Raw genomic sequence first — 16,156 nt, 5'->3', positions numbered from 1 at the left:
ATCTAGGCCAAGTTCGAATATGGGTCATGCCGGGTCAAAAACTAGGTCATAGGGTCAATAAGTGCATTTTCAAAGGGGCCACTTTGTCCGGACTCTATTTCAAATTGTATTCATCCGATCTTCACCAAACTTGGTCAGCAGTTGCATCTAGTTGATATATAGGCCAAGTTCGAATATGGGTCATGCCGGGTCAAAAACTAGGTCATAGGGTCAATTAGTGCATTTTCAACGGCGCCACTTTGTCCGGACTCTAATTCAAATTGTATTCATCCGATCTTCACCAAATTTGGTCAGAAGTTGTGTCGAGATGATATGTAGGTCAAGTTCAAATATGGGTCATGCCGGGTCAAAAACTAGGTCACGAGGTTACTTAGTGCATTTCAAGCATTTAGCATGGTGTCCCCTCTCTAATTGAAGTAGTTTTCATCTGATCTTCACCTAATTTGGTCAGAAGTTGTGTCTAGATGATATGTAGGTCAAGTTCGAACATGGGTCATGCCGGGTCAAAAACGAGGTCACATAGTGCATTTCAAGCATTAAGCATGTTGTCCGCTCTTTAATTGAAGTAGTTTTCATCTGATCTTCACCAAATTTAGTCAGATGTTACATCTAAGTGATATCTAGGTCAAGTTCAAATATGGGTCATGCCGGGTCAATAACTAGGTCTTGAGGACACTTTCAAGCATTGAGCATGGTGTCCAAAACCTTCGAACGGGCGTATCTTGTGACAGTTTGGCACTCTTGTGCATACTTGTTTTAAATCATTTGCCCAATCATGGACTTGATAAACAGTTAAAAGGCGAATGAAAGAACCCTCCAAAAAATATTTTGCTTCAATTAAATCACTTCATCCAAAACTTAACCTGTCTATGAAAATGGTGTGTGCATAGTTATAATAACATTTAATATTACCTCACTACTGTGTGCATTCAAGCTACTTTACGCCTTCAAAAGAATATCATGCTGTCTCGCTCATTTTGGAAATTTTCTTTCTGTATTTCGTATAAGCCACTATTTAGTAGATGATTAATGTCTTTTGCACACTTCAATTAGGATGTTTCAAACTTGAAGTTCAAAATATTTGCAGGTTACCTGTGAAAACTTCCTCAATAAGGATGTTGTAATGTCTCTTTGTTGACCTTATTGTGGGTGGCTTTATCAGTGAATTGTACAGTTTCTATCAAATTTCGGCCCAACGCCCTTCCGTCTAAAATAATGACATGACAGTTGTGTGAAGCCTATTGGATTCTATTGCAGGGAAATTATGTGACAAAACTTTTAATAGAGTACAATACTTATTACACAAATCTCTGGGAAACTATAATTTCAGCTATTTGATTTTTACTGAAAAAGGTATTCAATTTTGGTGTGGTCTTGACATTTGGGGAAAACTGGATTACCTGGGGGGACCACATAATTATGAATCAATACTTTCAGGGGTGTTAATTATCTGGATTATTCCTCAAATCCTGTTTTGAGCTGTCCAGGGTTAATTTTTAGATCAGTGTAAAATCCGAAAAGCTTTTTTTAAAGGGGGCGGGGGCAGGGACGAATTCGTTAGAGTATGCAATCTTTTGAGAACGAATATTGTTATAATTTCTTCGGCATTCCGGAAATTTGCACTTGGTACCAATTTTGCCTGCTATTTTATTTAATGATTTCTGATTGGTAAATGACTGACACAGACATGAACGGTTACTGAAAATACCTCTTTGCTACTTTCCGAAAAGCATACAATTATCCTAAATGCAATCTCTCGCACAACGGTTACATTACATGTGTACATGTATGTGAGAGCAAGGAACCACAACTCTGCTTGGAGATTGTCCGAACTGTTGTTATATATTGATTGCCTATTTGCTAGGTTACTGGTTTTTATGCTCCCCCAAAATTTATTTTGGGGGGAGCATATAGTCGCCGCTTCGTCTGTCCGTCCGTCCATGTGTCCGTCCATCCGTGCACAATTTTTGTCCGAGCTATTTCTCAACAACTAATGACCGGAATTCAATGAAACTTTATGGGAAGCTTCACTACCAAGAGGAGATGTGCATAATATCAGCGGGTTCTGGTCGGATGATTTTTCACAGAGTTATGGCCCTTTGAAATTTTCCATTAACTGTACATATAGTTCAATTCTTGTCCGAGCTATTTCTCAGCAACTAATGACAGAAATTCAATGAAACTTAATTGTAAGCTTCACTATCAAGAGGAGATGTGCATATTATCAGCGGGTTCTGGTCGGATGATTTTTCACAGAGTTATGGCCCTTTGAAATTTTTGAAATTTTCCATAAACTGTACATATAGTGCAATTCTTGTCCAGGCTATTTCTCAGCAACTTATGACCGGAATTCAATGAAACTTTATGGGAAGCTTCACTGCCAAGAGAAGATGTGCATATTATCAGGGGGTTCTGGTCGGATGATTTTTCACAGAGTTATGGCCCTTTTAAATTTTCTATAAAAAAATTCTTGTCCCCCCAACTACTGTGCCCTCAAGACGTTTCCTTTTATCTGAATAATAGAATTATATAGGTCAGTATTGTGACAAAAAAATCTTTGGGGAGCATCACCCGTCTCTGACGGTTTCTTGTTTATTTTTTGCAGTCAAATGATCGGCATATTTTATTTCATATGCCAAAGACTTATCTTGATATGTTTTGGACAGTCGTTCTCGGATACTGTATTGTCTGTCGATCTTAATTGATTTATTATATCTTAAGCATATAGGTGTATATGATCTAAAACAGGAAGTTTTAATTTGGATTTAAAACAGTTTGTTACATTAGTCTAGATTTGGGACATCAATTTTATATGAGCCATGCTCTGAGAAAACGGGGTTTAATGCATGTGCTCAAAGTGTTGTCCCAGGTCAGCCTATGTAGTCCCCAAAGGCTAATCAGGGTCGACATTTTTTGCTTTTGATGGTGATTTTCGTTTAATGAAATATGCTGAGCAAGTTATGGAGAAAGTGTCATCCCTGATTAGCCTGTGGGGACTGTAATGCTTATCTGGTAGGACTCTTTAAGCTTTATGCCCTATTTCCCCTGAGCGAGGCTTTGTTGTCTAGATCAATTTTATATATGGGCTCTGCTCTGTGAAAAGGGGGTTTAATGTATTTGCTCAAAGTGTTGTCCCACTTAATCAGGGACGAAACTTTTAGCTTTTATCATAATTTTCATTTAAAGAAAGTATCTTCTTTGCAAAAATCCAGTTTAGGCGGAAGTGTTGTTCCTTGATAAGTCTGTGTGGATGGCACAGGCTATTCTGGAATGACACTTTACGGACATGCATTAAACCCCCTTTTCACAGAGCAGTGCTCATATGTCAGAGGCATCCTGCAGCTTATTGCCCTTTATGTTTACAATTATGGATCCTATTTTTTTTAATAAAATCAATAAAGTTCCATTCTTCATTCTGCTTTTCTGCAAAAACAGTCTCTCTGGTCTAATAAAATTCATGAATGTTGTATATACAAAGCACAAGAGTTATTTTGGTGACTTTCCATCAAAGGGAGGCAACTGTTACAAAAAAGTCAGGTATTCTTCAAAGGAAGTTAGCTCATATAAGATCTTTTTCTGTACAGTTTCTTTAAATACTTAAAATGTACACGCTTAAATTGTCATCGTGGCTTTATCTTGGCAGATTGGTCAAGTTCTGAGATCTTTGATTTTTGCTACAATTTATTTTACATTCAGGACCTGGCCTGGCATATCTACTGGTCTGTTAAACGGGCCCATTTCCAAAGCAAAATTCATGGTATCATAAATCCCAATTTGAAAACAGGTTCCCTATTACCACCAAAATAAGAAAAAAAGTCTTATGATTATATGTCAGTTTTATTTCAATTACATCTAACAAAGTACATAACTGTATTATATGATTTTTGTTTGTTTACTTTGAATTATTATAAAGAGTTGTCTGTTTCCCAAATTAGTTGACTTTTTGTGCAAAAAAATTCCCTAAATCCAGAAATTGCAATCTTTCCAAAATGGCCAGTAAAAGGCCTGATATTGGAAGATTGGTCAAGTTGTAAGATCTTTGATCTTTTGCTGCAATTTATTATATATTTCCTCAATATTTTTGATATAGTTCAAAAGGTCAAGACCAAAGGCCAAGTCTCTATCAAACTCAATAGGGCCCAGTTGTTTAATGATAGCCTTGATAATTTTTACTACACTTCATAAAATTGGTAATCTTCCATAAAATTAATGCAGTTGTTTTTTTTCACCATTTTGGGATTGGAGCCGGTTCACTTTAAATTGGTAAATATTGCGTCCTTTTGACTCAAATTGGGAAATTGATGTTGTTGATTTTATGCTTACAAATACTTTAAAATTGATAATACAATTGATTTAAAAAAAATATTTTCTAAGGTTCAACTTATATATTATATAGAGCTGAATTTAGAGAATTATCTGTTTAGACTGATCAAAAATACATTCTATTTTGGAAACCTTCAATTAGGACTTGTTAGGTCCCATTTGGGAAAAATTAATTCTTTTTTGCATTGGTAATGGATTCCCCTATCGGACCCAAATAAGAACCAAAAAAGCACTTAAATGTATCACTTTCCACAATTAGCATAAAATATTAACTAGTTTTTCTTAATTGAGCCTTTATAGTATTTGATGCTAGGGTAGAAAGAAAAATTATCTCCTCAATTTAATTATTGTTTCAGGTGTGGCAAAATAACTGTCTGTGCTTTCGATGTGGTCAGATAGCATTAATGCACACGTTAAAATAGAACAGAATTTGCTATAAAATTTCTTTACAAAATACTTGAAAAAAATTACAATTTACCTAATTTGAGATTTCACCACACCTGTGTTGATTTACCATTTTCCCAGTCAGAAGCAAAATGAAAATGTCTACATCTATATGTCTACATCTATATGCAACCAGCATAATGCCAGATAAGCCTGTTCATGTTTTATGCTGTTTGCTGTTCATCTGTTTCAAGGCTTGGTAATGAAGCCTTCAAAACTTGAAACTATTTATAAAAGGTCCTTAATTCAATTGTATTGTCTAACGGACGGCAAAAGGGTCAAAATAGGCTTTTAAAAGGTAAATTGCTAAAATTTGTATCACAGGATTCAATAAGCGTATTTCGTTTATGTCTGCAAACAGGTCAAAAGTCAAGGGTTAACTCTTTCAGTGCTGGAACTGAATTTTGAAGGCCTTTGCAAACAGTTTGGATCCAATTAAGATGTCACAGAAAGTGGCGTCTCATCAGGATCCAAACTGTTTGCTATTCTGATAGTATTCTTTGGAAAAAAAATCAAAGAATTTGAATGTTAATTTTAGAAAGTCAGCAGACAACATTTTAGCAGATGACAAATTTCCCAGCATGCAAAGGGTAAACCAATGGCTAAAGTTTTTATCACAGGATTCAGTACACTAAATTTGTTTGTGTCTCCATTTCAGCCCCAGAACATTCTCTTAACAGAAGAGTTTCCACGCGGCACAGTTAAGATCTGTGATCTGGGGTTCGCGTGCATGGTGAACACGGGTGAGGACATACGGGATATCATCGGCACACCGGACTACGTTGGTAAGCAAGCAGTGATTTGTTTTGCCCAAATTGCAGCCGCTTACAGGCTGTTTCCCAGTTGCCAAAAGTAAAAAAAGGCTATTTCCCAAAAAGTAACATTTTTTCCGAAACATCTGACCGAAATTTCCCCCAAAAAATGCCACACTTTTCCAATAAAATCAATAATTGGTTTATTGAGTTTATTTTACAGCAATTTTATTCTCAAATACTTTATAATATAAAATTTAGAAAGCAGTTAAACATGTACTTATAAACAATTGGTATACTGTTATTTATAAAAATATTAATAATGTATAATTTTCTAAAAAAAATTGTTTGAGTGGTCTTTTTTTACCAATCAAAAAGGCACAGTGTGTAAAATATAAAGCAAGAAAAAATCACTGGCTAGAGACATTGTAAGAGTTAGCGTCCATGCACAGCGATTTTTTGCCTTCTTGAGGAAAAGAACTGGTACGACACCTATTGGGGAAAAATAGCAGGTAAAACCATTACCTTTTTAAAATTAAAAATCTTAGAAGAACCTTGTTACCACACTAGAAGCCAGTTTTACGACTCAGTCTTTTTCTCAACTTTCTTTGCAGCCCCAGAAGTGCTTAACTATGACACGCTAGGCCTCTACACGGACATGTGGTCGCTGGGTGTGCTCACCTACGTGATGCTCACCACGTGCTCCCCGTTCGCTGCCGATGACAAGAACGAGACGTTCGCCAACATTACCAACGTCCACCTGGACTTTCCAGAGGACTTGTTCGCAGACATTAGTCCGGCTGCTCAAGACTTTATCCAGAAATTGCTCATTGCCGAACCCAGGTATTATTACAGCATTTAGGATGCAGTTGTTTAGATTGTAGTGCAGTGAATCTTTTTGCCCAATCAGGCAAAGTACCATACCAATTGGGAAAAATTAGCGTGAAAAAAAACTGCAATTGGGAAAATTTGTGTTGTGAAATCTTCAGATAATGGGTCTTTTTTGCGAGGCTGTTATCGGAGAAAACCCGAGCTATTGTCATAGCAAGCTCGTCGTGTCGTGTCGTTCGCCAGCGTCGTGCTAAAACCTTAACATTGGCTCTAAAATCAAAGTGCTTCCACCTACAACTTTGAAACTTCATATGCATATGCACCTTGATGAGTTCCACACGCCACACCCATTTTTGGGTCACTAGGTCAAAGGTCAAGGTCACTGTGACCTCTAAAAAAAATATTCTCACAAGCTTTCACAGCCGAGCGTGGCACCAGTTATGTGGTGCTCTTGTTTATTGCTTGGTATAAATTGCACAAATCAATTCAAATATCTATTTACATGCATTTGAAATGTTCAGTTTCAGTGCTCATTTATGTTAACTTGCAGATACTGCACTTTTGGAACAAAATTGACAAAACTTTCCTTCCGTTTTGGAATTTTTTCAGACGGATTGGGAATTATATATTTTTCCCAGGAAACAGAATCTCAAGTTTGGCTGAAAAGTCCAATGTTTTCATCGCACTTTGGCTAAAAACCAATAGATTTAAACACTGGTGAATCAGTCATTGTGCAAAAGAATGGTATAGAAGTAAAGAATGTAAAATATGTTTTTATGCCCCCGAAGGAGGGCATATAGTGATTGAACCGTCCGTCTGTCTGTCTGTCCGTCTTTCCGTCACACTTTGCGTTTAGATTTGGCGTTTTGGATTCGAAAAATGCTCATAAATTCTATGTCCCTTCACAAAGCAACTTGATTTTTGGCATGCATGTGTATCTCATGGAGCTGCACATTTTGAGTAGTGAAAGGTCAAGGTCATCCTTCAAGGTCAAAGGTAAAAAAACATGTATCAAAGCGGCGCAGTAGGGGGCATTATGTTTCTGACAAACGCATCTCTTGTTCTCAAATTTCTTCTGCGTAAAATGTAAACAGACAACTTATAATCCCAGTGGGTATCTGGACAATAATTCCCAGGGCCATTTGTTCTATGCTAAGACAGTCATTCCTATGTTGTTTTGACGACCTGGACAATGGTTTCTGCATTATTTTGACAGCCTGGACAATCGTTCGTATATTATTTTGACAGCCTGGTCAATTGTCTGTGGGAACTATTGTCCAGGATTCATCCCAGTAATCAGAGGGGTGAATGTGGAAAGTATGGTGAAGAAAAGTCTTGTTTCAAATAAGAGTATAAACCTATGCTTTTACCTTTACCTTTCTTGCAGTGAAAGAATGACTGCCAAGGAATGCCAGTCACACGAGTGGTTGTACGACATATTCCATCCAAGCATTAAAGAGTCACCAGAGATAGGAGATATACACCAAGTACATGCCAATGCTATCAGTGATGGAGAAAAAATTGAAAATGGGGACATTGATGAAGACATGTCTGGTAGCGTATCTGAGAACGCGAGGGAGGAGAATGTAAGCAAGGACGGGACAGGCGATGTGGCGATAAGTGATTGCCGAGGTAAAATAAAGGTCCAGCTTTCAGGAATGTCTGAAGGTGATAGCGGCATCGCAAGGAGTGATTCTATAGTGAGAATAAGGAATCAGGTGTCAGAAATGTCAGTTACGGAGGGAGGGGAGGATATTATAAACGAACTTGAATATTCTGAGGTGTTTGATGATAGAAACATTAGACCGAGTGATACTGAGTTTGCACCGTCTGTTGAGGCCATCAGAGAGCATGATAACGCAAATTGTTCTAGACTTCAAGATAATCAGAGACTTGTTGGAACAAATGTGGGCTCAGTTGAAAGAGGATTAGAAGTAAATGAAGGGAATCAGCAAAATGCATTTGCAGATATATCGCCTAATACGGATTCCACAGTAAGCTTATCGGAATGTAAAAGCTATGAATTTGATTCTGGCATAGGAACTTGTAGCGATTCGATGGTGGAGAGTGACGAAACTGAAGTTATTCTTCAGGAGAACAACCAGGGGAGCTTTGGGTTGGGAAAGAGTGCGGAACAAAAGCATCCGAATGACTATGCAAATCTTGTATCAAATGGACCGGAAGACGATATTACAGAAAATGAACAAGACGATGACACCAAAATGGAATTAGATCAGGCCAGTGAAGAAATCAATGTTGCAAACACTTTTGACATCCATTCTTCTACAAATAACAATGCAATCGATGCACAATCCAACGCGAAGCGGGATATTACCTTACTTGACAATATAAGAAAGGAGCAAGTAGTAATGAAAAAATCTCCAGTCTCATTCGGTGTTGTTCAAACTTCACCGTTAATGCAGACGAGGGGCATGCCCCGCATTTCCCATTGTAACCTTGACGATTCTATAAATAGCACACAACTTGCAGGTGAGCGACAAAAACGTGTTATGTGCAATGAGAATAAAACCACGGTTTCGGGAAGTAACGAAAGCAAAGACGCAGAAGAGTACGAGTTTATAAGCGTGTCAAAGCGTGTCAAGAGCATAGAGACTGCGATTACGACGCCGCGAAGTCCCCAATTTAGCCCCAAAACTCAGAGAAGCCCAAGAATTGCGAGACATTCCCGTAGCTATTCACATCAGCACCATTGATGTTTGTTGGTTATTTATTAAATTATTGAGAATAATCTTTTATTATGTTTTGTAAGCAGTCAGTTGTGTTTTGAATGATGATGGCACCTTTTTTCTTCCATACAATTGATTTTCTGTTTTCATCTGTATTTTGATTTAGTAAGGATTAACTTTAAGGATAATGGCATAATAATAATTCTTCTGTTTTTAAATTTTATTGTTTTTTTTTTTTTATTCTTTTTTCTGTGTGTTTTGATTAGTTTAGGGAATTTTTTTTTGCAATTGAAATATTTAAAAGTTTATTAAACTAGAATTGTGATAAGTCTCGTTTCAAAAATTATTTTATAATGATGCAATTTTTGTGCACATTACTGTATGTAAACACAATTATTTATTTAAAATGATACATGTAATAAGAATACCCATCAAAGTATTTTATAAGGCTAAGCACTTCTATTATAATTAACTTTTGCCTTACTGCTTATTTAGTCTATGAGCTATTTTTCTTTTGATGCAAGTTCGGAAAATTTAGTTTGAACTGCATTTTTTTTTACAGTTATGTAACAATATTTGTAAATTAAAAATATCAGTTGGTCTCTTGAAACCCATGGCAGCCTATCAACATTTTTTGCATAAATGTTGCTGATGCTTTCTGTTGTTTTAATGGAAGAACTGATATGTTCAGAATATATATGAAAAACACTTATCTTTTGATTGGGCACACATGTTCTTGTGGTTTGGATGTTTAATTTAAAGGGGCCTTTTCACAATTGGGGTAATAGACAAAATTGAAAAAAGTTGTTTCAGATTCGCAAATTTTCGTTTTAGTTATGATATTTGTGAGGAAACAGTTAAACTGAACATTTACCATGCTCTACAATAGCAATTATATGCATCTTTTGACGATTTAAAAACCCGAAAATTATAAAGCGTTGCAACGCGAAACAAATTAATAATTTGGAGAGTTCTGTTGTCGTTATATTTTGTGAAACTACGAGGATTGGTTATATGAAGTATAAAATACACCTGTCATTGTATGAGGAAGGATGGCCGAGTGGTCTAAGTGGGAGACTTTTACTCAATGACTCCAGGGGTCAGTGGTTCGAGCCCTGCTGAGGCTTACCTTTTTTCTGTTTTTAATTTTATTTTTGATTTTTTACTGGAGCTTTTTATATCCAATGTTAACATTTATCAATATAAAGCATTTGATGACAAACTTCAAAACATGCAAAAGTCTGTGAAAAGGCCCCTTTAAGCATCTCTAAAAATCTTTGGCCGCCATATTTGGGGAAACATCTCATGCTGTGTTGCAGGTTTCAGCTTTTATAACCACTGATAGGGAAATTTTGTAATAAGTGATAATTTATTATGCCCCCCTTCGAAGAAGAGGGGGTATATTGCTTTGCTCATGTCGGTCGGTCTGTCGGTTGGTCCGTCCACCAGGTGGTTGTCAGACGATAACTCAAGAACGCTTAGGCCTAGGATCATGAAACTTCATAGGTACATTGATCATGACTCACAGATGACCCCTATTGATTTTGAGGTCACTAGGTCAAAGGTCAGGTTACTGTGACCCGAAATAGTAAAATGGTTTCCGGATGATAATTCAAGAACGCTTATGCCTAGGATCATGAAACTTCATAGGTAGATTGATCATGACTAGCAGATGACCCTTATTGATTTTCAGGTCACTAGGTCAAAGGTCAAGGTCACGTTGACCCGAAATAGTAAAATGGTTTCCAGATGATAATTCAAGAACCCTTATGCCTAGGATCATGAAACTTGATAGGTAGATTGATCATGACTAGCAGATGACCCCTATTGATTTCCAGGTCACTAGGTCAAAGGTCAAGGTCACGGTGACCCGAAATAGTAAAATGGTTTCCAGATGATAATTCAAAAACCCTTATGACTAGGATCATGAAACTTGATAGGTAGATTGATCATGACTAGCAGATGACCCCTATTGATTTTCAGGTCACTAGGTCAAAGGTCAAGGTCACGGTGACCTGAAATAGTAAAATGGTTTCCGGATGATAACTCAAGAACTCTTATGCCTAGGATCATGAAACTTGATAGGTACATTGATCATGACTGGCAGATGACCCCTATTGATTTTCAGGTCACTAGGTCAAAGGTCAAGGTCACAGTGACAAAAAACATATTTACAAAATGGCTGTCACTACAACTTAGAGCCCATATGGGGGGCATGCATGTTTTACAAACAGCCCTTGTTTTGTGATACCCCGGTACATATTTCTTACATATTACTTTCATTATTTTATTTTGACACAAATTTTTTTGCATTGTATCAGCAGGCATTTTGTTTATTCACAGCATGCATTCAAGGAAGGGATGGCAACACATATTAGAATCTTCAAATAATAAAAATCTTTACTTTTGTATGCTCCCCCCAAAAAAATTTGGGGGAAGCATATAGTTGTGGCTTCGTCTGTCCGTCCGTGCACAATTTTTGTTAGGGCTATTTCTCATCAACTACTCACTGGAATTCAATGAAACTTTATGGGAAGCTTCACTACCAAGAGGAGATGTGCATATTATAAGCCGGTTCTGGTCGGATGATTTTTCACTGAGTTATGGCCCTTTGAAATTTTCCATGAACTGTACATATAGTGCAATTCTTGTCCGGGCTATTTCTCAGCAACTTATGACTGGAATTCAATGAAACTTTATGGGAAGCTTCACTACCAACAGGAGATGTGCATATTATCAGCGTGTTCTGGTCGGAAGTTTTTTCACAGAGTTATAGCCCTTTGAAATTTTCCATTAACTGTACATATAGTGCAATTCTTGTCCAGGCTATTTCTCAGAAACTAATGACCTGAATTCAATGAAACTTTATGGGAAGCTTCACTACCAACAGGAGATGTGCATATTACCAGCCATTTCTGGTCGGATGATTTTTCACAGAGTAATGGCCCTTTGAAATTTTCCATTAACTGTACATATAGTGCAATTCTTGTCTGGGCTATTTCTCAGCAACTAATGACCGGAATTCAATGAAACTTTATGGGAAGCTTCACTACCAACAGGAGATGTACATATTATCAGCCGGTTCTGGTCGGATGATTTTTCACAGAGTTATGGTTCTTTGAAATTTTCCATTGTACATATAGTGCAATTCTTGTCCGAGCTATTTCTCAGCAACTTATTACGGGAATTCAATGAAACTTTATGGGAAGCTTCACTACCAACAGGAGATGTGCATATTATCAGCCGGTTATGGTCGGGTGATTTTTCACAGAGTTATGGCCCTTTGAAATTTTCCATTGTACATATAGTGCAATTCTTGTCCGAGCTATTTCTCAGCAACTTATCACGGGAATTCAATGAAACTTTATGGGAAGCTTCACTACCAACAGGAGATGTGCATATTATAAGCCGGTTCTGGTCGGATGATTTTACACAGAGTTATGGCCCTTTGAAATTTTCTATAAACTGTACATATAGTGCAATTCTTGTCCAGGCTATTCTCCCCAACTACTGACTGGACTTCAATGAAGCTTTATGGGAAGCTTAACTACCTTAAGGAGATGCGCATGTTATAAGTGGGTTCTGGTTAGATGGTTTATTTAGAGAGTTATGGACCTTTGAAATTTTTAAGTTGCTAAACCATCCATTGTATTATTTTGTCCAAAGTTATGCCCCTCAAGACGTTTCCTTTTATCTGAATTTATAGTGCAATATTTAGACCAAAAAAACCATTGGGGAGTATCACCCGTCTCCGACGGTTTCTTGTTTTGCCTGTATGTAGTTTTACTTATAGAACAACAAATATGTCCGATATATTCGATGCAATAATGACCATAAGCTTTTCGTACAGGTTTGGCTTTTTTCTCATAATAATTATTTTTGTGTCTGTTAAGTTCATTACCTAAGTATTTTTAATTTGACGTTTTGACTTTGATAACATTTACTGATAATGGATCGAATTAAATATTCAAATACTTTTACTATAAAATTTTGGTAATTCTATTATTGGTTGCCATCCCTAATTGGAAGGCAAAAACACATATCAGTGTTTGTTGCACACAAGATGATAAATCTTTTCTGCTTTCTATCGATGATATATATTCACAATTTAAATCCGGTTTTAAACATTAAATGTGCAATTGTTTAAGGCCTCATACTTAATTGTGCTCGGTTTTTGCGTTTGTTGACCAATCTTGGGACCATTTTAAAAGATTATATGTTGCAAGATTTTACATTTGTTTTGAATGGCCTTATTGACGCAGAAATAAATTCTACATATCATTGCAGTACTGCCCAGGGTTAATTGAGGTATATCGTTAATTCCAAGAATGGGGAAAATGTAGGCTTGTATTTGAATGAGGGAAAGTCCTAAAATAGATGTTGCAGTCTTTGAAATGAAGCTGTGCATAATGCTCCTGTTGATAAGACCTATTGTCCATTAAATGTTTGTTGATCAGTCGTTATGAAAACTCAAAAGAGATATTCCCTGTCAAAAGAATCATTTGTTTTCTGTCCCAATTTAATTTATCTGGCTTGAATAACTGATGTGCAGTCCAATGATTATACAATTATATTCTGTTTAAACTGATGTTAAAAAATAAACTTAATTGTTTGAGATTGAGCTGAATTTTTCGTTTTGTTTTATTGTCTGGGCGGTACTGTATTTACTTTAATTTTCGATGAGTTTACATTATTGTATACATAGTATATACATGTAATTAGTTACTGCAATTCTTGCAAAAAGTGTGAGTATTTTAGTTAGAATAAGTGTGGCATTTTGGTTTTCATGTTTACGTTTTTCAGGAAGAAATAAATATTCTTTTGTTTCTGCTTTGTTTTCACCAGATTTAACTGAAGGAACTTGTTCATAGATTGTGTCCTTTTTTAAAATCATTTTTAAATGCTTTATACAATGTATTGGTAAATGTAAACATCACAACTAAAGAGCTTTAGTATAAAACCAAAAAAAGAATTATGAAAGAAAATACAAAACATTTAAGATCTATTAATTTTAAAAAACTATCGCTTTCATTGGGCTGTTATGTTATGGCAAATGATTTTATATTTTATATAAGCAAAGCAGTCCAATTAGTACTGTCACAAAATGTTACGAAATTGATTGTTTGGCGTCTATAACGCTTAATATTTTTATCACCCAAACACATAAATGTATTTTCAGAATGAGTATAGGTCATTTAGACTTATTTTGCTTCATTGTTCTTTTATTTTTTAATCTGTTAAAAAAGTTGGAGAATTATCACAATCTGTGAACAAGTCCCCTTTGAAGGGTTGTATTGAAATCCTATATTGTATTAAATTGTACAAACAAATTAAATGTGTCTTGTTATGAGAAAACTGGGCATAATGCTTGTGCATAAAGTGTCGTCCCAGATTAGCCTGTGCAGTCCGCACAGGCTTGACAACACTTTCCACTTGAACTAGATTTTTGGTAAAAAGGGACTTCTTTTAAATGAAAAATACCATTTAAGCCGAAAGTGTTGTCCCTGATTAGCCTGTGCGTAGTGCACAGGTTAATCTGGGACGACACTTTATGCACATGCATTTTGCCAAATTTTCACAGAACAAGACAAAAATGTATTGTTAACCCTTAAAGCGCTGGAGCTGAATTTTAAAGGCCTTTGCAAACAGTTTGGATCCAGATGAGACGCCACAGAACGTGGCATCTCATCAGGATCCACACTGTTTGCTATTCTGATAGTATTCTTTGAAAAAAATCGAAGAAAATGCTAATTTTAGAAATTCTGCAGACGACATTTTAGCAGAAGACAAATTACCCAGCATGCAAAGGGTTAATGGACTGCATACTTTGAAACTCTGATTTCAAAACACGCCAACAATTTTTGTATTTCATATTACCGGTGTTAAAAGTTGGCAATGGTGGCTCTGAAAGTGAGAGGCTGTTTAAATGAAATGTGCTACTAAATGTAAAAGAAAAAAAAGAAAAAAAGAAACAACTGGACTATGTTTTTCTTGTATGTTTGTTTCTGTGATAAATTATGTGTTTAAGTACTGAAACTGTATACAAAAATTACTTACACATTTTACCACAACTTGTCATTCGACTGTTTGTAAAATCAAGATAATGTTTGTCATCAAATTGTTTTCTTGTAAATTTGAATATTTTCTTTCATTTGAAAAAAAATGACCCTAGGCATTTGACTTCATGATGGATATGTCTGATGAAATGTTTTGTTGCTTTTGTACTTTTAATTTGTTAGACTATAAATATAATTGTAATGTCCTAACATGTATTTGTTGTTTTGTGTTCTCATAATCTTTTAAATGTCCCTTTGGTGTGGTAGATATGGTGTCGGCCTAGTAACTAGGTCAAGGGTTTGAACCCTTATTGTGGAAGCGTGCTTTAGATCTCCCCAAAGTACTGGTTTTACCCAGGAAAGATACTTGAAAGTGTTTCAATAAACTTAAGCTTTCGATGCAATCAGGCTCAAAGAAAAAGGTTTAAACTCATATTTGTCCCCGCCAGACATCCCGATCTCGGCGGGACAGTCCTGCTTTTGGGCTCTTGTCCCGGCATCCCGATATGAGACGATTTGTCCCGACATTCGTTAAAAACGACGTAAGGTCTATAAGTTCCCATTAAAATTCGCATTTCAAGCTCTTTCTGGCTAAAACTTACTATCGCTAATCCCTTTATTGCCCCCAATTTACAACCCACTTCTACTACTCGAGTGCACCAGTGTTGTTTTTGACACCTTATCAGCGATTTATTGGCAACTTATTGATTTAATCAGCATTCACACCATGGTTTTATGATAGGGGTCGCTAATTGCTTTCCAAAGATGTATCGTACAAAAATAAACGCCGCCTGCGTTTGTATTTCATGGTCCAATCAAGTACCACAATAATATTATCCTGTGTATTATACAACCCAAAGTTATAAAACCTGTCAAAACACCGATTTTGTACATCAAACAAATTGAATGCTGACCAATACACATTGATTTTTCTCACAAATTACCTTTCGTTTTCGACGGATTTTCAGAAAATAGTTTGTACATATTGAATCAATCTAAATTTAGAGTTAATTTACAATTGACCAGTCGCCAAATTATCGATCGCTCCGCCCACATAGTCACG

The 16,156-nt window shown here is 36.2% G+C and overlaps 2 protein-coding genes across 5 annotated transcripts in view; both read left to right on the top strand.

The window, feature by feature from the left end:
* The window catches only part of LOC127856544 (uncharacterized), a 74,903-nt gene extending 59,600 nt beyond the window's left edge, over positions 1 to 15,303 (top strand). For 2 of the 4 annotated variants that reach the window (XM_052392822.1, XM_052392821.1), the window contains exons 5-7: positions 5,426 to 5,552; positions 6,134 to 6,362; positions 7,738 to 15,303. In XM_052392822.1, the coding sequence (XP_052248782.1) occupies positions 5,426 to 5,552; positions 6,134 to 6,362; positions 7,738 to 9,064 (1,683 nt within the window). In that variant the 3' untranslated portion in view covers positions 9,065 to 15,303. The remainder of the gene's footprint in view (positions 1 to 5,425; positions 5,553 to 6,133; positions 6,363 to 7,737) is intronic. The other 2 variants (XR_008038115.1, XR_008038116.1) reach the window with 2 other exon arrangements.
* Positions 1 to 16,156, top strand: part of LOC127854575 (uncharacterized) — a 320,519-nt gene that overhangs the window by 2,759 nt on the left and 301,604 nt on the right. The window lies entirely within an intron of this gene.

Source organism: Dreissena polymorpha, chromosome 13, assembly GCF_020536995.1.
Source record: "Dreissena polymorpha isolate Duluth1 chromosome 13, UMN_Dpol_1.0, whole genome shotgun sequence".
In the NCBI taxonomy this organism is placed as follows: Eukaryota; Metazoa; Mollusca; class Bivalvia; order Myida; family Dreissenidae; genus Dreissena; species Dreissena polymorpha.
The sequence above is the reverse complement of the archived record's forward strand: the minus strand, read 5'-3'. Positions and strand labels throughout refer to the sequence as shown.